This window comes from Mirounga leonina, unplaced genomic scaffold (genome assembly GCF_011800145.1).
Source record: "Mirounga leonina isolate KUSES-001 unplaced genomic scaffold, KU_Mleo_1.0 Mir_195, whole genome shotgun sequence".
Classification (NCBI taxonomy): Eukaryota; Metazoa; Chordata; class Mammalia; order Carnivora; family Phocidae; genus Mirounga; species Mirounga leonina.
The window spans coordinates 11,732,785-11,755,765 of record NW_023270490.1 but is presented as its reverse complement, the minus strand read 5'-3'; the positions used below and the strand labels follow the sequence as shown (position 1 = coordinate 11,755,765).

The 22,981-nt window shown below is 51.0% G+C and overlaps 1 protein-coding gene across 5 annotated transcripts in view; it reads left to right on the top strand.

Moving 5' to 3' along the window:
* Window positions 1–22,981, top strand: part of DIDO1 (death inducer-obliterator 1) — a 51,763-nt gene that overhangs the window by 7,427 nt on the left and 21,355 nt on the right. For 4 of the 5 annotated variants that reach the window (XM_035025542.1, XM_035025539.1, XM_035025543.1 and 1 more), the window contains exons 2-6: window positions 11,092–11,254; window positions 12,909–13,743; window positions 14,466–14,787; window positions 16,801–17,013; window positions 17,941–18,151. In XM_035025542.1, coding sequence (XP_034881433.1) covers window positions 12,911–13,743; window positions 14,466–14,787; window positions 16,801–17,013; window positions 17,941–18,151 — 1,579 coding nt within the window. In that variant the 5' untranslated portion in view covers window positions 11,092–11,254; window positions 12,909–12,910. Of the gene's footprint in view, window positions 1–11,091; window positions 11,255–11,955; window positions 12,069–12,908; window positions 13,744–14,465; window positions 14,788–16,800; window positions 17,014–17,940; window positions 18,152–22,981 lie in introns of all 5 variants that reach the window. The other variant, XM_035025540.1, reaches the window with a different exon arrangement.

The following is a 22,981-nucleotide window of genomic DNA, read 5'->3' as shown; positions in this document are numbered from 1 at the left end:
CAGGGCCGGTCCTCGCCGCGCTCCCGCCGAGGAGAGAAGATGGCGGCGGCCGCGGGGCGGGCGGGCGGGCGGGGGGGGGGGGCCGGGCGGCGGGAGCGGGGGGGCGGGGGCCCGCCTGGGGCCGGGGCCGGCCGGGGGGCGTTCGCCCGGCGGGGCCTGGTCGCGGTTTGAGCGGACGGGGAGGGGTGACGGCAGCTTGGTGTGCGTTGCTCCGCGTCGGCGGTGCGGGAGGCGGATCAGCCCGCGGGAGGGGGCCCGCCGGGTCCGGGAGCTTGCGAGGCCGGCTGGCTGGCGGCCCGGAAACGACGGTCCTTCAAGAAAGCGTCCGGTTGGGGTGCACTGTTCCGGTTTCCCCGCTCGGTTAGCGGCTCTGGATACCCCTCGCGGTTGTGCGGTGCGTGCTGGGGTCTGTGTCTGGAGCGGGGGTGCCGGTCGCTCTTCCTTGGCCGGATGCGTTCGATTTTCAGCCGGCTGCTCTCAGGAGGGGTGCCATTCGGAGAGATGGGTGGTAGTTGGTGCCGGGGGAAGCGGGGGGGGTTCGGAAAATCAGTTTCGTTTAGAACGAGTATCTGCCTCCGTGTGAAATACTGACTTCCAGGTTTTGTTTCGTTGTTTCGTCATTTCGATGTATACTGGCCATACTCGTGCCACGTCTGGTCGTCTTGAAAGTAGGAAGGGTCAGCTCTCAGCTTCCAAGGGAGGTGTGCCCCTCGTGGTCCCTTCTGTGTCTCTCTTGCCTTGGGCGCTCCGATCCCCGTTCGTTTTCCCCCGTTCTCCGTGTCTTGTCTTCATCCCCCACCCCACCCCCACCCCCTCCACCCCCCAGACAGCCCCTTAGGAATAAGCTCTGCGCTGCTGCACAGGGTCCTTCCTTGTGCTTCAGTTTCCTGGAGGTTAGAGCGGGCGCAGAAGCACCTCACTCATTCAAATGACTTACCACTCGTAAAGTGCCCAGAACAGGGTTCACGCTGGCGTCGTGCCCGCTGTGAGCTGGCGTATATGCCAAACGGAGACTCGACTCACCCGGTACTAAGCCACAGCTACTACCGAGGTCCTCAGATTGATTCAAAAGGCCTTAAAGCCCACAATGCCTGTGAGACACTGGAGCTCAGGGCCAGGTTTTTGGCTTTGAATCTAGCACCTCGGTAGATGAGCTTGGAGTTGGGACCATGCGAGTTAAGTTGAAGATGCTCTTGAAATCATCCCTTGGACGTAGGTAACGATATCCGTGTCCTTTGCATACTGAAGGAGTGAGATCGGAGCCTGATGTACTCGGGCATTCTCTGCCGATTCTGGCCTCCAGGAGACTGAAGCACAAGCAAGGGACTTGCCCAGGAGCTCAGAGCTTGTTTCTCAGTGGGCTGTCAGGCCCACTCCAGACACATGTTCCACAGCTTCCAGAGCCACAGAGGCCCTGGCTGAAATACGCTTCCAGGGAAGGTGTCTTAGCCATGCATTTTAAGGAAGTAAGATCTGTGACCTTTAGTGGAGTGATTCCTCAGTTTATTCTGCAAATATTTGTGGCCTCCTGTGTGCCAAGCACCCTGGCGGTGGCAGCAACCCAGAAGGCCTTCCCGGTCCTGGAGACAGGTGCAGTGGGCACTTGCGAGGACGCCCCGGCTCCCTTCATTGGAATCTGGGGTTGGCGTGTATGCATCTACGACTCTATGACCAGTCCATAGTGTATCTGTTCTAAACGCAGCAGAGGCATCTCCGAAGTGTCACCTGGGAAGACCCGGCCCAAGGCCTGGTGAAGCTTCCTGCCAGATGCATGTTCTAGGCACCCCGTTTTCCTACTTGCTGGTGTTCTTGCAGACTTTAACAACGAATTTAGGAATAATGCATATCTTTACTTCTGATTTTCCACTGAGAGCTCTCCCTTGTTAGTATTTGATTAAATTCAGGTTATTTCAAGCAAAGTAAGATCTGTACTGATAGGAAGAAAGGGCACGAATAAAAAGTTGTGTAACTGGCCACTCTCGTCTCCTTACTGTCTGCTGGTGCCCACGGTCACCGATTTCTGTCCTGTCAGACAGTGACACACACAGTGTGTATGCATGTGTGAGCATGACAGTGGCTTGTTGAGGAAATGTGTCGCTGGGGCTTAGAGGTGGGTGCAACTCGGGGTTTCAGGTGGGGTTTGTCGGGGGGGGGGGTTGGAGCAGGGACTTCAGTCTCCCATTTGCTTACGGCGGTGGAGTGTTCAGGTCCTGCTGTTGACGCTGTAAGGCCTCCTCCCATTGGGTGTCTAACTCACAAGGAGCCTGTTCCAAAGCAGCTCAGGGACTGGTTTATTTTCTGGTTTGGTGTATGTTTGCAAGTGTTCAGGGTTCTGGTTGTTGTCTGTTTTTGTTGACATGATACATTTTACTTTTCATCCAGTGATACTGGTGATTTCCATTTAGCTCTTGGAGAGCACAGATGGGGCATATTTACAGGTTGGGCCAGATCACTGTTGTCCTTGGGTCCCTGCGGTGGGGCACTGTCTGTCATAGAGGCCTGATTCTTACAGGCCCCATGGATTCAGGAAGTCCATTAAGAAGGGTGTTTTCCTAAATGGAGTTTCTCGCCTGTTTCTTCTTATTTACATGGTAGGGTCCCTTAGAGTGGATATCTAATATTCCCTTTTTCATGGTTCGTATCAAATGATGGGTGCTAATTCCATTACAAAGTCTCTGTGGTTTACAGTTACTAGAAACACACTAATTGGGAAAGAAGGGTCAAAAAATGGTCTGAATTGAGCTCACTTGCTCTAGGTGCCCCCCACTACTGGAGAAGAGTTTCTCTTGCTTAGACCTTATTTTATCATAACGAGTAGTAGTTTTTAGGGTAAGTTGTTACGTGAAATTGAATAGGTAATTGCACGCGTATGAATAAGAATTCTTGTGGCCATGACTATAAAACATGCTTGATCAGTAACACATTATCCAGTGTGTTACTTGTAAAGCAGGTATATCTTTGGGTATCATACTTAGGTGCCGTGTTTTTGTTTTTCACATGCTGATAAAGACTTTTAAATGGTGTTTAATACACCTTTATAAGAAAGTGAATGAGCTCCTCCCTCCACTATAACGATAGCTTTACCGTGTGTTGGGTTACAGATGTACAGAAAATTAGCAATATAAGAAAAACAACAAACACTAGAAATGGTCCCGTGCAGAAGCCCACGTTACAGCTGCTCCCCTGCTCTTGAACATGGGTGGGTGTGTGTGGCAGGATGTATTTAGGGAGTGTGGCCGCTGTGCAGGGCTGACTTGTGACCTGCGCTCTTCACTCGTGTGGGACTCTTTCCATGGCAGTGGCTCTGTGGTTCATCATCCTTCCGTTGCGGTCTTAGAGAATTCCATTATGTGATGTTTCTTGATTTTGTTCCCCCAAACCAGTGTCCTGGTGATGGACATTGGCTTGTGTCCCTTTGTTTTTAAAAAGAAAAAAGAAAAAAAGCGTGGCTGGGAGCGCCCTTATAAATGTGCACCTGTCCTTTCCCAGTTCTCTCAGCCAAGTCACAGTGAGGCGTGTCACCCCTGGTCCATGGGAACAGGAATGTTGCCTGCTCTGCCCCATGCCAAGTACATAAGGGAATCTTGGTAAATATTTGACAAATAGACCCTCATAAGAGGGCTTGTCTCCCCAAATGCTCACCAACACGGGCATTGTCATTTTAATAGATGACACCTACCGCTTCCCGCTTGCGTGCCCTGTGCAAGCACGGACTGCCACTTGACAGGGTGTAGTCTCACATAGCCTTTTTGGAAGTTGGGAGCTCACAGTTGTCCACGTCTCACAGGCAGAAAGGCACAGCCCAGAGGGAATCACGCTTGTTCAGCGTGTCTGCCTGTTAGGTTTGCAGCTGGGGGTGAAGCCTGTGTTCTCGTCATCTGGTGTACTGTCCCCGGAGCCTCCCAACTGCAATCTGCTTATCAGAAGAACTACCCCACTTGCACCTGGGGTGGGGGGCACTGCCGGCTGCTGTGGGCAGGACTGGGATGCCCCACCAGATGCCCCGGCCCCCAGTGGAGACAACAGGGCTAGTAGACACTGGTTGTGGACTCTCTGGGTTTGTTAGATTGTGATTTAGATGGTCTTCCTTTTCACAGTATGGGTTCTTGTAGCAGTAAGAGACCCTCTTCCCTTCTCAAACGTGCAGCAGTGAGAGTGACGTTGCAGGACATACAGGCTTCACTGTCAAATTCTGCTCTGCGTGAACCCTTGTTCTGTAACTTCTTTATTTAATCCAGGACCTTGTCCACTACCCCCCAAAACTAAACTAGACGTTGGCCTCTGCTAATCTCAGGGAAAGAAAGGAAGACTCCTGGTGAAACGCAGTGACTTCTTGACTTGAGGTTTCCAGTCATGATTCTTGTCTCTTGGCCAGCCTGTGGCTTGCAGTTCTGACAGCAGCACTCACGAAGCAGGTGCTCGGGAGACGAGGCCTGTGTCTTCTCCAGACCCCGTTGTCTTTGAATTCAGGTGGCTGTCACTGTGTGAGGCTGCCATTTCATCATTGGAAATAAGCGCCTTCTCCATAATCACTTGAAACTGTGGTTGAGGAAGGGCAGGGGCAGGGTGTGGAGGTACCTCTTGGTCTTACTGGGAAGGGCCTGGAACTGCTTTTGGCCTTTCAAGAGCAGTCCTGTAAGGTTACCTGCGAACTCAAGATCCTCTTTCACACCTGTGGTTACTGGGGACACCGCAGAGCTTTAGTGTAAGTTGTTACATATGTTAGTATTTACTGGGCTTGGCACGAAAACGGAGACCAGTAAACTTACTCATTTTTAAATAATAAAACCTCACACGTTAACACGAATAACGTCGTATAGAAACTGTTTTCTAAGACAAAAACAGTAAGAGAGGTAGCATTGTTTTGTTTTATGGTGGTAGTTCTTTTAGTAAATCTCTGACTTCTGGCTTAACTGACAGCTGGATTCTCACATCTGCACGCACTGTCATTTAGCTTCTGGAAAGCTCTATAGTCCGCTCCTGCGAGTGGCCAGGGAGAGGGGCATACGATGTCTTTTGTGTTTGTGCAGATAATTTGAGCTCAGGGACCTCCTGAAAGGCCTGTGGACCACATTTTGAGAACTTCTGCTCTAATTATGAGTAGAGTTGCCCTGTTAAGAAACGAGAACTTTACAAAATAGTTGACTCTAAACTTTAACACCTGTGGAAATAGGTTACTTTTAGGAAGATGGACAACGTCTTTGAATTTTTTTATTGGCTCAGCTGTGTGTTTGCTTTTTGCAAAGAGTGTGGAATAAGGGTGATGTGTCGTTCCAGTGCACACGTCTCCCTCCGGTAGACCGCCTGCAAGGAAGCAAGATGGCCAGGGTGCTGGCTGGGTGGGAAGGCCCTGAGACCTCTTTTGGCCTTAGGTCATGTGGCCTGACTGCAGTCTGAGCACGTAAGTGGCCCTTCTCATTGATTGTACGACGTCCTTTCATTATACACAGCCTTTCACTGGCTCCTTAATTCCTGCTGCAGCAAAGTGGGGGTGAGCATGGCCTATGTTGACTGTGGAACGATCCGGCGTCCCGTGGCATGAACCCGGGAAACCAAAACAGGGTGCGGGGTCCTGCAGCCGTGCCCCCATTGGTGCCAGAAGGGAGTGCCAGCCAGCCACCCACATAGGCAGTTGGGCAGGGGTCTTCCCTGGAAGATCAGTGTTCTTAATTAACAGCTACAGGACTTAGAAACTCAATCTGAGGGGAAACAGCCCCCAAAGTGCTTAGCAGGGATGACTGGCACCTTAATGTCATACTGTCCTGGGAAGTGACTTATGGTGCCCTCATCCCCTCTGAGTGTACGCACACCTCACCCTCTTCCTCCTTCTCTCTGTTGGGGAAGCAGGGCAGGAGACTCTGGGAACTCATCCCAGTGTCATTCTTGGGTATTTAGCAGTAGCCAAACTTGTCCCATAGGGCAGATTTTTCAGTGAGCCCAAAAACCTATACAGTTCAAAGGCTCACCAAGAGCCAGGCGGTGGCCTTGTCTTAGGAGCATCAGTCCCCCAAGATGTAGGATTCCTATAGTCCCTTGCAGTGCTTGAGACCAGGTTTGTGTTCAGAGACACAAGGGGAGCTGGCTCAGTTTGCTTGGGCTACTTTAACAAAAGACCATGGACTGGGGGGCTGATAGAAAACACATTTATTTCTTATAGCTCTGGAGGCCCAAGATAAGGGTGCGAGCATGGTCAGGTCCTGGTGAGGTGTCTTCAGGGTTGCAGGGGGCAAGGGAGCTTTCTGGGGCTCTTAAGGGCACTGATCCCATTCATGAGGGCTCCGATTTAACGACCTAGGCACCTCCCAAAGGCCCCATCTCCTAATAGTGCTGTCTCCTTGGGACTAGCTTTCAATGTGAATTTCAGGGGCTGGGGCACACAATGCAGACCATGGCCAAAGCCATCCAAGGTAGCAGTTTAGGAGACCGTCCGCACCATGGAACAGAGAACAGTGACAGCCTCCTGTCCTGCTCCTTAACCTTGGTAGATGCAACGTGGCTGTTCTGGCTCCTGACGCCCATGTAGAGTTGCCCACCAAGGTCACGAGCCTGTGTTCTGCAGCAGAAACTGGGCAGAGAGAAACCAGTGCCCGTTGCTCACCCACGCTGAGCTGGAGGCCCAGCTTTACACCAGGGCCTGGCTGGGCCTCCGTTCCCAAGAGGCTTTCAGGTAGCAGCTTTTGCTGCTTGTCTCCACGTATGTGTAAAAGCAAAGTGCTAAGAAATTTTAAACAGGGTGGTTTCTGGACTTCTCTTTGTATTCATCTCCTGAGACACTTACTGGTGGGGACACCTTCACTTATCAGAATGGTTTTAACAAAGACAGTGTGTTGGCAGCAGCAACACTGTGAATTAGCCACAGAAGCTTTAGCACAGTCGAGTCTGGATCTGTGTAGATGTAGGGTCTCTTAGTTTACTTTGTGGACCCAAACCTCTCTGTCTGTGGTCAGAGCGCAGTGGGGTGTTTGCTGCCGCGGACCTTCAAGGTCTGGGTGGAGAGGGAGGCGGCTGCTGCTGGTGATTGGGCAGCTTCGGTGCTTTCGGGGCCGCTGCGTCGTCCGAAACTTCGGCCAGGTGCTCGTTAGGGACGGTCCTAGTAATGAGTCCTCAGTTGGGAAATCTTCCTTTTTCAGTAGCTTGAAGAATTTTGCATCTTCTCAACCTTCATCATCCACAGGGAAGAATTGGTTGTGAGGCACTCGACCCTCAGGACAAAATAGGAACTTTGGCCTGGTCTGTCAGAATTTCAAACTCTCAGTTAACAGAGGCAGAAACAGTGAGGCTGTGTTGTAACATTGTATGTAATTTCTGGTGACAGGTTAAAATTGTTCTTTTTGAATATGGGGGCGGGTAGGAGATTTGGAGAAACTGTGTTGGGCCCCCGGGTGGGGCAGATCCCGGCTGTTTTCTCCTTGTCCTGCTGTGGAAGCAGGACCTGCTTTATGGTTGTGCAGCTAGGTCTTAGAGAAGCCGCCCTCACGGGTGTAGAACCAGAGATCTTCACCGGGCGCCTCGACATCTCTTCTGGTGCGCATGCGTCCTGGAAGTTGCACCTTCAGATTTATAAGGATTTAGAGTCCTGCGTCACTGGCACTTAACAGCTGTTTTTTGGGGTTTTGTTTTTAAGTAATGTATTATATTTCGGGTTTTGTTTTTAAGAAACCACATCTGGCAACTTAATGTTTTGAATTTTTGGAGAATATTTTGAAAAGTTGGAGACGCCGAAGGGAGAATCTAGTGATTTTAGAACAATTTTGTGGAAGGAAACGCTTGGCCCCTTCTGATACTGAAGCACAGAGATGTGCTCTTGCTTTGCCGTATCCAGGGTGTGCTTAACGAATAGGAGGTAATGAGGTCCTCGCAGTGTGTTTCCTGGATCCCTGGGGCTCTCACGGCTCTGCGCGTTACCAGTGATGTTGTCAGCCTTCTTGTGGAGTGGACCTCTGCAGCGGCCTGCAGACGCTGGTCCAGACAGTGGCATTTCCCTGTACGGGTGCTGTCCATTGCTCAGCACCAGTCGGTCGTGTAAAATGTGCCGTTTTCCCCGAGAATGTCCTTGGAGAGACAGCAGAGACTGTTCGTTAGCGCCGTTGAACCTCACCACTCCAGTGTCCCGTCGCTTTAGGTTCCCTGCAATGAAATGGCAAGTACCTCTGAAGCACTTCTGTGCCCCAAAGCAGGGTGGCTCTCCAGGACGAGCCCTGGGCCCAACCGGCTACCCTCTCATGGAACAGCCCTCGTACTGGAAAGAATGGACCGGCTCCAGCTTTCAGACCCAGTATTTGGCAGGCATTTTCTCAGAGAGGAATGACCTGAGTCTCAGGGAAAACAGCTGACAGTATTCCTTGCTAATGATGAAGTTTGAGCTTTCAGGTGAAAATCACAATTTTGAAGAGTTCACATCCGCCGTCACGGGCTTGATGGCTTCCCAGTAATTGAAGACGTTTGGGGGGCGCCCTGGTGACTCCAACGGGCCAGTTAAGCGTCTGCCTTCGGCTCAGGTCACGGTCCCCGCGTCTTCCACGCCCTCTGCCCCTCCCCCCACTCGTGCTGTCTCACTTGGTCTCTCTCTCAAAATCTTTTGAAAAGAGGGGCGCCTGGGTGGCTCAGTCGTTAAGCGTCTGCTTTCGGCTCGGGTCATGGTCCCGGGGTCCTGGGATCGAGCCCCGCATCGGGCTCCCTGCTCGGCCGGGAGCCTGCTTCTCCCTCTCCCACTCCCCCTGCTTGTGTTCCCTCTCTCGCTGTGTCTCTCTCTGTCAAATAAATAAATTCTTAAAAAAAAAGGGGGGGCGCCTGGGTGGCTCAGTTGTTAAGCGTCTGCCTTCGGCTCAGGTCATGGTCCCAGGGTCCTGGGATCGAGTCGCATCGGGCTCCCTGCTCTGCGGGAAGCCTGCTTCTCTCTCTCCCACTCCCCCTGCTTGTGTTCCCTCTCTCGCTGTGTCTCTCTCTAATAAATAAATAAAATCTTTAAAGAAAAAAAAGGACATTTGAGGAGGTGGGTGCCGGCATTAACAACCGTGTGTCTTCCGTGTTGTGAAGTGTGCTGACATGTGGGCTCTGCGTCAGTCGGTAACATGACCGCCACGCATGGGTAAAATGGTGCGTGCCGAGGGTGCGCAGGACAGACCAGTGGCTTCCCCGTCGGAAAGCGTGGGCAGGTCACGGGCACAGTGTCAGGTCTCAGGCTCCACGTTGCAGCTTTCCTTAGGAAACTACTGTTTGCTGAATTTCAGCCTGATGTCAAAGAACATCCACAGTTACCTGAAAACTTTCGCAGTTTTAATTTCGGAAATACTGATCTATTCCACATAAACAGAAGCTTTTTGGAGTCCTCCGTTTTTAAGAGTGTAAAAGAGCCCTGAGAGCAGAACATTTGGAAGGCTGCCTGTTCCTAAGTTGCTTCCTGGCCATTTGCTTGTGCTGTGAGCAGAGCAGTTGGGAGGCTCTGGCTTGTGTGCGTCTTTACATGTGAGCTTCCACAGCGTTCGTCCAACTTCGGGTTAGTGGGAAATGGAGCACTTTGCAGCTGAGAAAAAATACTGCACTGAGAAGTGTAGAAAGATAATTTTACATTATTTCAGTGCATTCCGTGCTCATAGACTATTCTCATGTTCCCAGTTTCAGGGATGGCCACCTTCCTTTTCCTTCCCGGGGAAAGTGCTTCTTACCACATTGTGGTTGCAGGTTCCTGAGCGTATCCTTCCTGCCGCGCACTGTGTGGTGTATGACCACACACCACATCCAAGTTTTGTTAGGGACTCAACATGGCTTTTTGTTCTTTTGTCTTGATACACACTTTTTTGTTGCATTGCTGAAATTTTTATTAGAATTTCAACGTTGAAGAAATTATCAAAACGTCAACTTTGCAAAGATAAAGTCGAGATAAATGAATCAGATCTAAAATGATTTGATCTATTCTGAATATACTGTATGTCATTCCACATACAGAAATAACTAGATTTTCCATTTTCCTTTTTTAAAAATTGATTATTCAGAACTCAAATCCAGAAATGTGTTTTTCAGGTTAATGTGTATTATAAATTTTTCATTTCTAAGTACGTTTTAATTTCTTTGCTTTTATAAATAGTCAATGTTATGAAATATAAAAGTAAAGTTTATTTTTAGTTCCTTCTGAGAAGTAAAGGCATCTGAACGTTGAAGCCTCGATTTGAGATGCATTTACCACGTTTGAGAGATTTGGTGGCCATGATGGTGGATTTGGCTAATCTGAGCGGAATGGATGCTGTCTCTTTAAGAGGAGTTGCCTCAGAATGTTTGTCTTTGTTCTGGGGTCACTAAGGAGACCACAGTTGTAGTACCCACCCAGAGGGCAAGGGAGGTGGAGGTGAGCGCTCAGCTTGGGAGGGGTTTGGGGAGGGGCGCTCGGGGCCAGAGTGTGAAACGTGTGAAAAGATCAGCATTGAGGATTTATCCAGGAACAGACGCCTGTTCAGTGTGCATTTCAACTAGGTATGGTTCTTTGCAGGACTATAATCTAGGAGGACTGTTTTTTAAATTCATGTAGATGAAATGTAGCATTATTTAACATCGATGTTAAGTAATTATTAGTCTTCTGAAATCTTATTTGGGCTTTTAACTAAATGATGGCATGTCTCCACTATTAAGAATTTTTAAATACTTCTCTTCGTGGATGATTTTGTTCAGCCTTTTCATGTTTCGTGTTTCTCTCTATGTTTGGCTTTATCGAGCTGAGCCCATCTCAAAAGTAGGATCATAATTGGAAAGCAGCTGATAGCCAGCGACTGGTTTGGAAACCACCATGCTGCTGAGGCCTCTGCACAGTTAGGGGTGGCTCCCCCCTCCCCCCTCCCCCCCACGCACACACACCTGCCAGCACCTGCCGGCCCTCAGTGGCCCGGCCTGGCCGCCTTCTGTCAGGGTGCAGTCACAGTGCCTTCCCTTCTGCAGAAGCCCTTAAAGAAGGGGACTATGTTCTTTCCTTTTTTTTTTCTGACTCCCCGAGTGGGTCACATGATGACATAAACTCAAGTAATAGATTATTTGGAAAGTCTGATGCCTTTTTTTTTTTTTTAGTTATTTGAATCTATAAATGATTTTTTTATTTTCTTTTAGGAGCTTACGCCGTGGGAACAGTCCTGAGATGATCTTTATTGTTACCTGTGAGCAGTGACTGACAGCAGTGGTGTCTGAGGCGGGCTGTGTCTGTGGACCAGGCGATTCCATCGTCAGGCACTCGGACCTCTGGAAAAGGTGTCCGAGCTTCGGTTTGGGGCAGGTAATGCAGCACCAGCAGCAACATCAGCAACACAGTTTTCTCTTAATAGGTTTGAAATTGTGTGTCCTGTTTCTGAAGTGGCATTTTATGTGACAGACCTACGGTGTAACGTTCATATTTGTTTATTTAGAATATTCTAAACTTTAGCCCTAAGTGTTTAGACGAGTGTTCAGCCACATGCTGAGAATTTTTTTTTTAAGGTTTTATTTATTTATTTGAGAGAGAGAATGAGAGAGAGAGAGAGAGAGAGAGAGCACATGAGAGGGGGGAGGGTTAGAGGGAGAAGCAGGCTCCCCGCCCAGCAGGGAGCCCGACGCGGGACTCCAGGATCATGACCTGAGCCGAAGGCAGTCGCTTAACCAGCTGAGCCACCAGGTGCCCCATGCTGAGAATTTTTACTCAAGGCACTCTTTTACTTTTCCATTGGCATTTTGTTGGTGCGAGTACTTGACATTGTATACTCTTCGGTGAGAGCTATGTTTTGTTGAGGAGAGTTCTTCCTGCACACATGCTGGCGTCCCAGCCGCTCCCGTAAGCCTCCGAATGGCCTGGGAGCATGCTGGCCAGGCTCCGGAGGGAAGGGTCGGTAGAGCCAGCAGGAAAATGGGGGACAGCACGTCATGGGAAATAAAAGAAAAAAAAAAAACAACAACAATCTGGTTGCATGTGGTTTTGAATTTTGTGTATTTTGTATTTTGAAGGTTTTCATCCCATCACAGTCCTTGCCCTACGATGGAATGTGGTGTAAAGGCTGAGTCAGCATTAGTGTTTCAATTCGATTGAAGCCTGGCTAGCTTTGAAAAAAATTTTCAAGGTATATACTTTTTCAGGTTTGAAACAGGAGTTGAGTTTTCACAAGCATGATCCTTTAATAGTCTATCAAAAAGTGAGAAAGAACAAATGCACATAAAGCTATTCCCTGTCATTTTCTAAAGTGGCCAAGTTACCTGTTGCTGCGTAACAGCTAACCCCGGAGTCGGGGCTCAGGAATCTGGGCAAGGCTTAGCTGGGCGATCCTTATGTGCACGAGGTGTCTATAGGGGACACTTGCACTCGGCTCGCAGCAGGGCTGGGGTGCGGGGTGCCATTCTCTCTAGCAGGGTGGTCGGACCACTTACATAGCAGCTCAGGGCTCTGCAGGCCAGGATGGAAGCAGCCAGTCCTCTTCTGCACCCGGCCTCGAGCCATCCTGGCACTCCATCCTCTGTGCCCGGGGTGTTGGGGGGTGGGGACAGGTGCGCGGCGCCTCCCAGCTGCAGCCCTGCCCTGCTCACGCCCTTGCACTGCGGGTGCTATTCACCGCTGGATGGGGCTTCTCTGCCCCCTGTGTGGTGGAGCCCTGTGCTGAGCAGCGAAGTGCTGGGGGGGGGCCGGCTTTGAGTTGCTGGTTGCAGCTGTGTCCTGAAAGTTAGGTGTGTGACTGTGGAGACTTCTGTCCGGAGTCCCCTCACATCTTCTCTCATGCTACTTTTTAGGAAACCTTGGTCAGGATAACTCCTTTGAATGTTCACCTTCACTTTGTATAGGTGGCCATGCTCCCTCCTTTGTGTGAATTAAAGGCTGTGCGTACTTGTAGCTCAAGGATTGTTAGTTATTTGCCAAGAAGTGTTGCCTCGTTAACATTGCTCATGGTGTGGTTCCATTTCACCGCTAGGTATGGATGAGAAAGGTGACCCGAGCAGTGACGAAGTGCCCAAGGCCATCAAGCCCACCAGCAAAGAATTCAGGAAAACGTGGGGCTTTCGAAGAACCACCATTGCCAAGCGAGAGGGCGCTGGGGACGCCGAGGCCGACTGTCTAGAGCGGCAGCCCCAGCAGCAGCAGAGCCTCTCCTTGCGCCGCAGTGGGAGGCAGCCGAAGCGGACCGAGCGGGTGGAAGAATTTCTTACGACGGTCCGACGAAGAGGGAGGAAGAATGCGCCTGCCTCCCTCGAGGATTCTAGTGAACCAGCGTCTTGTCCCGTCACAGATGTGGAGACGGCGTCTGAAGGCAGCGTGGAGAGCACCTCTGAGGGGAAGGGCGGGCCCACGTCGGGCTCCACGGGTGATAAGGAACGACCAGCCGCCTCAGCAAAGGCCAAAGGGGGTGAGGACGAGGACGACACCTCTGACAGTGACAGCGATGGGTTGACTTTGAAAGAACTTCAGAACCGCCTGCGAAGACAGCGGGAACAAGAGGCGGCCGACAGGCCCCCCAAGAGCCTCCAGAGCCGCCTGAGGAAGAAGCGCCGGGAGCAGGATCCCACGCAGACCGTGGACGTGGAGGCGGGCAATGCCACGGAGAGCGTGCTGCCCCGCAAGCAGGAGCCCGAGGCTGAGCAGGGTGCGGTGTCCCAGGCTGAGAAAGACTGTGGAGAAAGGGAGCTGGAAGGGAAGGCTCAGGGAATCGAAGGTGGAGACCCCAGGGACGTGGGCAGGCAGAAGCCCGAGTGTGAGGCCTATGAGCCCAACGCTCTGTACTGCATCTGTCGTCAGCCACACAACAACAGGTAGGCCACAGCCGGGGGGGTGCCGGTGGCCCCCAGCTTCCAGAGAGATCCAGGCCGTGAAAACAGCAAGGGAAGGTTCTGTTCATTTTGAGGGGACGCGTTCTAGAGCTGGGCTGCACTAGTAACTTACCCAGTTGGAAAGGATGAAAGAGGCATTGATGAAAAAAAGAAGCCACAGAAGGGTAGCCATATGACTTCCTGTAGCCGTATGGGGCTCCCCACTGCCACGGGGCGGCGCGGGGGTATGAGACAGCACAGACTGAGGTGCTCCCGTCATCCTAGCGGTCTCTTGCATAGCGCCGCTCCGGACTGTCCTGGAGGAGCACCCATGAGCAAGCGGGCTGTGACCAGGCTGCAGTTTGAGCATCTAGAGCCTGTCTGGGTGCTGGGTGGTATTGGGGAGCTGCCGCCTGGGGTGTTTGGCGGGACAGGAATGTGCTGGTCCGTGGAGACGTGTGCAGGGTCTCCAGGCTGGAATGCTGGTCAGCCTGCAGCTCACTCTGAGTGCTCCCCTCAGGAAAAAAAAAGACACAAATTTGTTCGAAGGCTAATAAAGTCAAGAGAAGTGCTTTTGAATGTTCTTTATTCTGTTCTTTACTTTTTTTTATTTTGCTTTTTTTCATAATAAGGTGTTAAAATCAGTTCACTAGTTCAGCTTTTAATGTTCCTAAAATTGTTAATCATGTTTTCCATTCCTAATGCCAGTATTTTTTTAATTTTAGGTTTATGATTTGCTGTGACCGATGTGAAGAATGGTTTCACGGCGATTGTGTGGGCATCTCTGAGGCCCGGGGACAGCTTCTGGAAAGGAACGGTGAAGATTACATCTGCCCAAACTGCACCATTCTGCAGGTGCAGGACGAGCCGGACTCCGGAAGCGCAGCGCAGCAGGAGGCCAAGTGCGGGCCTGCCGGCGCGGACAGCACGGACTGTATGAGCATGGGAACGGTGGAGCAGAAGTCCAGCGAGGACCAAGGAATTAAGGGTAGAATTGAGAAGGCTGCAAACCCAAGTGGCAAGAAAAAGCTCAAGATATTCCAGCCTGTAAGTACTTGCCTGCGAGGCCAGTGATAGAGGGTCAGCAGAAAAGTCAAGCCTCTCTTGGAGCAGGTTAGGCTTTTCCCTCCAGACGGCAGTGTGTTTGCCGCGGGCTGGGCTCTGGGAGCAGGCAGTCCCCTGCACGTGGCTCGTGGGCCTCCCACACTCCATGATCCTGCAGGACACCTCGAGGGACCTTTCTTTTTTTTTCTTTAAGATTTTTTATTTATTTATGTGACAGAGAAAGAGAGCACAATCAGGGGGAGTAGTAGGGAGAGGGAGAAGCAGGCTCCCCACTGAGCAAGAAGCCCGACCGCAGGACCCCGGGATCATGACCTGAGGCGAAGGCAGTCGCCCAACCGATTGAGCCACCTAGGCATGCCAGGACCTTTCTTTCTTTAAGTCTTGTCTGCTTTCTATACTATTACTATTGAGTTAATGTTTTCCTTAAACGGATTCATTTTTTAAAATTAGTTTTTCCTTAAATGTTCTTTCTGGAATGTCGATCTTCACATACACGCATTAACAAAGAAAGTAAACGTGCACCTGTTTGACCTGACCCCATCATCCTGAGAGAGCTGGTGCTCTGAGCCTCCCGGGGCGGGGGACACACCACTTCATCCAAGGCACCTCCCACGGCTGCTGTTGGTGTCACCCTCTGGAACAGTCTCAGGCGCTGTCTGGTAGGGCCATGGTTCTTTGTCACATCTCTCCTGTGTCGTCAGCTTCTGATACTGAGGAACACCGTCACAGGCTCTCATGAGCATGTCCCCCCAGCCTTTCCTGAGTCCCTAGACAGCCTTGAAGTGGAGGCCTGTGCTTTCGCAGGCATTGGGCGTACAGGAGCTTTGAGGGCTGTGGGAGCCTCGAGGTGGAAGTGCTGTGAGGTCCAGACCATTGAAGAAATAGCCTGGAGATGTCAGGACGTACTGCGTGGGGATGTGATGTGAACTGTTCGTATCGCATTTGGTCATTCAGAAAAATTCGTGGAAATGGGACAGTGGGAAAAGTCACCTTAATTTCATGTCTTTATTTTTGATGTTTGAGGCTGCATAAGCTTAGATTTTATTTTTGGTCAGATTTGGATTCTGTGGAAGAAGAACAGTTTCAGAATACCTTGGAGAAATAAGATTTGGCTCAAGTACATTTGAGGGATAGGTTAGGTCTCTTTAGATCCCTCTTGCTGCATAGCAAGTGAGCATGTCTTAGCAGCCTCACACAACACGTATTTATTAGCTCAGCTTCCATAGGCCCGAAGCCTGGGCCTGGCTTACTTAGCCGGGTCTCTCCACGGTTTCTTAAGAGATGGCACCCGGGTGCCATTGTAGGCTGGGGCCTCATCAGATGGCTCAGTTGGGGAGGAATCTACCTCTGAAAGGCTCCCGTGGTTTTGTGTCTAAATGTGCCCTTTGCTATGTCTGGGGCTCAGCGGTGCTAAAAGTCACTCGTGTTTGAAATGCACATTGAATGGATGTTCCTGGATTGCATCTGGTAGCTCACCCTCAGACCCGCACCACTGGGGCTCCCTCGCAAGGCCATTTGCTTCTTCAAAATCAGCAGTGGAGTCTTTTCTCTATTGCAAAGCCCAGTCCCTCTTCTGACATTTTCTGTTGATGAAGCAGACCTTTTCCGTAGCCCAGAATTGTCTCATTTGGAACCTTGGTTACATCTGCAAAACTCCCTGCCTGTTTGCCCTGCAGTGGAACCTAATTATGGATGTGAAACCCCATTGTGTTGAAAAGTCCCCAGTCTCTGTGCCAGGGCAGAGTCCTGGGGCCGCCTCCCAACTCTGCCCGCCACAGGTTGCACGAAGCGTGGTTACTGTGAGTGCCTTGCCATGGGATAGATTGGGTCAGGCGCTTGGAGGAAACAAAGACATGTTTTTATTGGTATTAAAAATGCTGTTAGCGTCTCCATTAGAAATGGCGAGCCCAGTAGTGTAAGTAGGAATTGTGCAACGTGCTGTAACTGCTCACGTTGGCAAGTACGTTGTTTGAAGCCGTGTGTTTCGTTCTGCAGGTTGCAGAGGCTCCTGGTGCCTCCAGATGCATTGGCCCTGGGTGCTCTAACCTGGCGCAGCCTGACTCGGTTTACTGCAGCAGTGACTGTATTCTCAAACACGCTGCTGCTACGATGAAATTTCTAAGTTCAGGTAAAGAACAAAAACCAAAACTTAAAGAAAAGATCAAGACGAAGCCAGAAAAGCTCATTCTCCCAAAGTGTAGCGTTCAGGTAAGTTGATCAAGTCCAGCCGTTTGAATTGTTGTAGAGAGACGGGCCTGCATGTTGCAGGCAGGCGCTGTTGATTGGTTTGTGGCGCACGGGGGACAGCGGGCAGAGACAGAGCGCCAGTGGTACCCGCCGACTCCTCCAGCCTTCCACGCTTTCCCTGCACTCTGATGCTGCCCCCGCTCTCGTGGAGGGCGTCGTTCGTGCTGACCGCAGTGCGGCAGGCGTGGGAGCCGAGCTTTCCATCTGGGACCTGCGGTCCTGGGAGAAGAGCTGGGGTTTGTCAGAGATTCGCCAGCCGCCGAGGGTGGGGAGGTGGGTCTTGGGCGGCCAGACTGTGTGCCTCGCTTCGAGCCCTAGCTCGCAGAACTGTCTCTCTCCTGTGCTAAGTGTGACCTGGGAAGAGTCGCTTGTTTGACCCTCGAGGCCCTCGCCCAGAGGTTGAGCTCAGGCTGGTGTGACTGCGTTGCAGCCCCCATTACATCTGTGACGAGCAAGGCATTAAGCGGTGCTGCTCGGGAAGTCCTCTCCGGGTTTTTCAGCGCTTGCTTGGCCTTTAGATGGCGTAACTTTTACGGCTGGTGGCCTGAGTCCCAGGACTCCCAGAGCAGCGGTTGCTGTGCAAAGTACCGTGGCGACCATGCTGAGCACCTGGCAGGGGCGGCGGGACACCGTGTTCCTCCAGTCTCCCAGTGGCCACAGGGTTTGCCTGGCGCCCAGGTCCTTGTTTGTGTCCCTCCCTCCACATCTCTTGGATGTGTGAGTGTAGCCCAGCCCTGCCGCCGAGCAGATGCTGAGCCCAAGGTCGGGGTGGTGAGGGGCTTCAGATGACCCCAACCATAGAGCGTATCGTGACCTTCATTGCGAAGCGTGAGGAGCGAAGGCTTCTCTCTGGCCTCCTTAATGATTGGGGTTTTGCTGGTTATCCAGGCAGGCATTAGAATCTCTGCTTTGCACAAGAGACCGGCTCCAGACAAGAAAGAGAACACCGTGAAGAAGGCAATGGTGGCCCCGTCGAGGAGTGAGGTCCTCATGAAGGAAGCGACCAGTGAAGGCACGCCGTCCTGGGCAAGCGACCACAATTACAATGCAGTAAAGCCAGAACAGACTGCTGCTCTCTGGCCGCCACTGTTGTATAAATGTATGTATCACTTAGGGGTAGCGTCTGGACCCTTCCTGGTCTTTCTGGACAGCCGTCACTCGGGCCTGTTCAGGACCAGGAGCTCTAGCCATATTTAATGCTGCACCTGCAAAGACAGAAGCAGATGCCTGAGCCCCACATGCCTCGAGCCCCATGCACCACCTCAGTCTGTTGGCCCTTCCTGTCAGTACAAACCTCAAAAAGCTGTACAAACCTCATTGCTAAATGTCTCACCTGGCAACCGATCTCTTTAATCTCCTTAATTTTCATTGTCGTGCTCTGGTAAGTATCTCTGTGGTCTTCAGTGAGGTCACGCTGGGTAGACGTGCTCCTGGCATCCAGACTCTGGCCGCACGGCCCTTGCAGCCTTGTCTTGGCCCCACTGGCTTAGGAGTCTCTCCACCTCGTCTGCTGTCCGCACAGGGAGGCCTCACTTTCCTCTTATGGGAATCCACTTCTGCAGATAGTATCGCACCTGATACTCAACTTGTGTGATTTTTCAGGAGTTACATTATTTTTGATCCAACAGGAATTTTTTTCGTGTGCAATTCAAATACTACACACACACACACACACACACACACACACACACACTGTCAAGCTTTGAAGGCTGTTTACCGCTGCTCCATATGCTCCAAGGTAAGTGAGTGTGATGTGCTGGCCCTTGGGGCAGTGCCCTCCCTGAAGGGAGAGTGCCTGCAGTAACTGGGGCCTGACTCTCTCCTGGAGGCTTGCACTGTCGGGTCAGACCCCCTCGCCCCCAGACAGTTCCCACAGCTGCGTGGGGCACTGCTCTAGATCATGCAGCTGGGTCTTTTCTCTCCATTCCGGCTTCTCAGCCAAGCACTCCAAAATTAAATTTGGAAATTTAAATTGATCATAGGACACATCTTACTATTATTAAGATGATTTTCACCCAGTTTTAGTTCATGTTGTCTTTTATGTTGTTTTGTGCCTTTTACAAAAGTACCAAAAGCCACGTAGCTTTAAATTCCAAGACCGTGGGTGTGTGCTGCACCCTCCTGAGGCCAGGCGTTCCCGCAGGTCCGTACTAGAGCTGACGGGGTTGGGAAAGTGCGAGGATGGCCCCAAACCTGCGGGAGGTGGGTGGGGTGGGGGAAGTTAGAGCTCTCTTCCATTATGGGATTAGCTGATTGCTGTATTAAAATGAGTCCCTGCTACGCCTTAGGTGGTTTGAGCTACTTCCATGCTAACAGCACGTCTCAGATCTTCAACAAAGCACTTTCACGAGTCTTGCACATATCTGAAAGTAAGCATCGCGGACCAGTGAGCACTCGGGGGGCGGAGCTGTCGCTTTGGAATACTGTGCTCCAGTGCTCTGAGTTGGTCATAGGCACATAACAATGGAACAGTGGGGTGGACCACAGAAGCCTTGGGTGGCTGGCTTCAGTACAGCTCCGTCTCTACCAGCAGACTTGGAAAGCTGCCTCGAGGCTCCCAGTGTTCACGGGGAGGGTAGGAAACCTGGATGGCTCCTGTCCCTGGGTTCTTTCCCCTCACTCCATCTTTGAGGGCGAGGGAGGCCCAGGAGAAGGCCTGCTTCCCAGCTCCTCTTCACCCCTGCCTGCTCTTTTCTGCACATCAGTCAGCTCCTCACTGACGCTCGACCTACCTCAGTTGACTGACGGCCCTTCTCAGCACATTTACATCTCAGAATTAAAGCTGATGGATACCCAAAATGTATAGCATGCATGAGGGACATACTTCTGAGCTAGTTGCTTTTGATCCTTTTCGTTACCTCAGAAATGTCATCTTCCAGTCACTGGTAAAATACCCGACTTCAGCCTCGGTGAGTAGCAGCCTCGCCCCCAAACCATCACCTCCCAGTTGGGGCATCAGGTAGCATGTACACACACAGCAGAGCCCTCCGACCCCACAGGGACCCCCATCTGCCTTTCTGGCTGGCTGCAGAGCATGTTTTTCTGGGTTGGGGTGGCTAGATTTGGGGGACAGCTGGTACTGGGACCGTGGTTAGAAGTGTTCCCACATTGACCTGGGTACATGTCACGTCTGTGGGTACATCCCCTCTTCCGCCTATAGCACCCACTGTTGAGGGAGTGATCCACGGCTTGGGAGGTGCCCTGGGCTTCCCTCTCCTCCCCAGGCCACTGCTGCTGACCTTGGGTCATGGGTAGGGACGGCTGTCCGTGAACAGGGTGTGAGGGGACCTCCCATTGAACAGGGACTTGGAGGCTCTGTCTGCTTCTCCCCACGAAAGGATCAGCAGATGCTTTGTGTCCTCCAGGTGTTGTGATTCACATAGTGCGGTTCTTCTCCCCAGTTCCTGTATGGCTGCTTTTCACGTATAGAAGCCACCGCCGCTTTATTTACTTCCCTAAATCATCATGTTTCTTTGTTTTGATAACCTTATTTTTTTCTGTTCTTCTTCAATGTTGGGTCAACCTCCCGCTGTTGTCAAGGCATGAAGAGGGCTGAAAACTTTTTTTTTCTAAAATGTCCCTGTTCTATTAGTGTTTGGAAGTGGAATTCTGATATTCGTAGGCACAATCCCTGGTATCTGGGACCCCTTAAGTGGCTTGGGGGACTTAAAACACTGGGATTCTGAACAGATTTTGATTGGAAAATGAGATTTCTAGTTTCATCTAGCTTTGAGAATTAGAATGCAAAACCCTAACCACCTATACACCCAGATTCAGATGATTTGGTAAAGCAATGTGATGCAGATAGAAGTATTTCTCCTATAAGTTCACGGGCAAGCCACACAGATGGTTCACCTGCTTGTGAAATGGAACAAGGAGAACACGGATTGTCACGAGGATAACTAGAGGCGTGGGCTCCAGAGACACACTTCCGAAGTCCCAAGTGGAAACCAGTTTCCTATAATAAATAATGTGGGGGATACTAGGACCCAGGAATGTTTTGTAGAAATGTAAATCCTTGGGTGTGCACAGTTACGGATTTTATCAGTTATGTGAGCCATTTTTAATCTATTTCAGAGTTGTCATTGGCAATAAAATATGGTTGGGGACAAATCAGACCTGGTACATCTGAACCAAGGTTCTCTCCCCCAGTTAGAGGGAAATCCAAAACATGTACTGATGAAGGATGATGTAGCTCGACAACTCTTGATGCTCTCCATACGACTGGAATTTCCTTGGTGCTCAGTGATACTCTTGGTATTTCAGACTTTTACTTTTCACAAGCTTAAAAAAACCCTGGTTAACTTCAGAAAATTAGGTCAGGGAGAGGTCTCACGTGTACACAGACTTGAACGATGGAGATGAAACTGCCGGTAGTGCCCAGTGCCCCCCCCTTAGTCGTGCTGCAGCCGCTGGAAGTTTCCAGCAGGATTGGCCTCCCTCCACCTGCCCTCCAGTGAACTTCATGTGACCTTGGGGAGCTGTGGGTCTACTCTGATGTCTAAAGACAGATGCTATGGGGCAGTCCCTTTGGTGGTATCTGTTCTAGAGTCCACGGTTCTCTCTGACGATGCCACCGTAACCCCATACGGCACATGAGTTTCAGGGGCATTTGCATTAAGTTGTAGCATTCTTGATTTGAAGTGTGACGATGCGTCCCCGTGCACATAGCTATATTTGCTTCCGCAAACCAAAGAAGTTTTGCTGAAATGAAGGCTGGGCCCTCTTCTAGTGCCAAGAACCTGGAGAAGTTCAGCCAGAAGCACGCAAAGGTAACTGCTGCAGAGCCCCAACTCTGGTCTGCACAGGGCCAGCAGCCTTGGGGTTTTCTGCGCAATGGGACCCTTTGGGACAAGGGATGGACGGAAGGGTCAGTGGGCTCTCCTAACATGTCCCTAGCCCCCTAGGTGGGTTGGGTGAACTAGTAGACAATTTGGGTACAAATGATGCTGGTTAAAATCTCACCTTATTAAAACTATGGTCATGCCTGTTAACCAGTTTGAGAGAGTGCAGGAAAGCAGCCGCTCCACTCCCAAGTGAGTCTCGGGCCCGGCATCCGGTCCTGCACGCACAGTGGGCCGCTCACCAGATCCCAGTCGTGTAGTCGAGAGGAGGCACCGGTCTCCCCACATGGCCTCAATTCCATTCTGTCTGAGTGGTTCATGTGGTGGAAGGACAATCTGACCGGTTCTTTCATAGATTACCCATCCAGCCTGAATCAGGCTTTGGGTTCATTTTCAAAATACAATGTGTGAAACTATTACAATGAGGAAGGGTGACTTGCTTCCCCAGATATATACTTGTTTTTTGTTTTGGGGTTTTTTCCCCCTTTTTTACAAGTGGAGAGTTCTGTGTGTCTCCATTAAGGTGTAAGTCACTCAAATATTGAACATCAGGAAGAAAAAAGCCTAGAAAAGCTTTGTGGAGTCCAAGCCATGACGATTTGCCTGGGGATCTTCATAAAGACGCCCTTAAGATTGATGTCTAGTCTGAAGAGCATCAGGAATGTAGCTTTTGCTTTTTTGAGTGTTAATTTGGGAATTATACATGTTTTCTGATACAAAAGCAAATTGGTATTTGGTTATGTTTCCAGGAAAACTCACTTTAAAATATTCAAGCAACGGCACAAAAAGCAAAATGGTTTTCTCTTGCTACTGTTAATTTGACTTTTCACACCAGGAGAAATCTTGCCAGTCAGCATGGAAGTGGGTAACTTCGCTGTGCACGTGTCCCGCTGAGCTGGGTGTAGAACTGCCGCCCCAGCCCCAGAACGCACGGCACGGCGCCCCACTGTGTGCCCTCTGAGCCCCGGCCTTGCCTTTCCTGCGGTGGAGACCGTGGGGCAGTGTCTGCATTTAGGACCCCCTGGGAGTGGGGGGCACATGGAGGTCGCTGGCGGCGGGAATCGGGCCGAGTTTTGGAGCCCGTG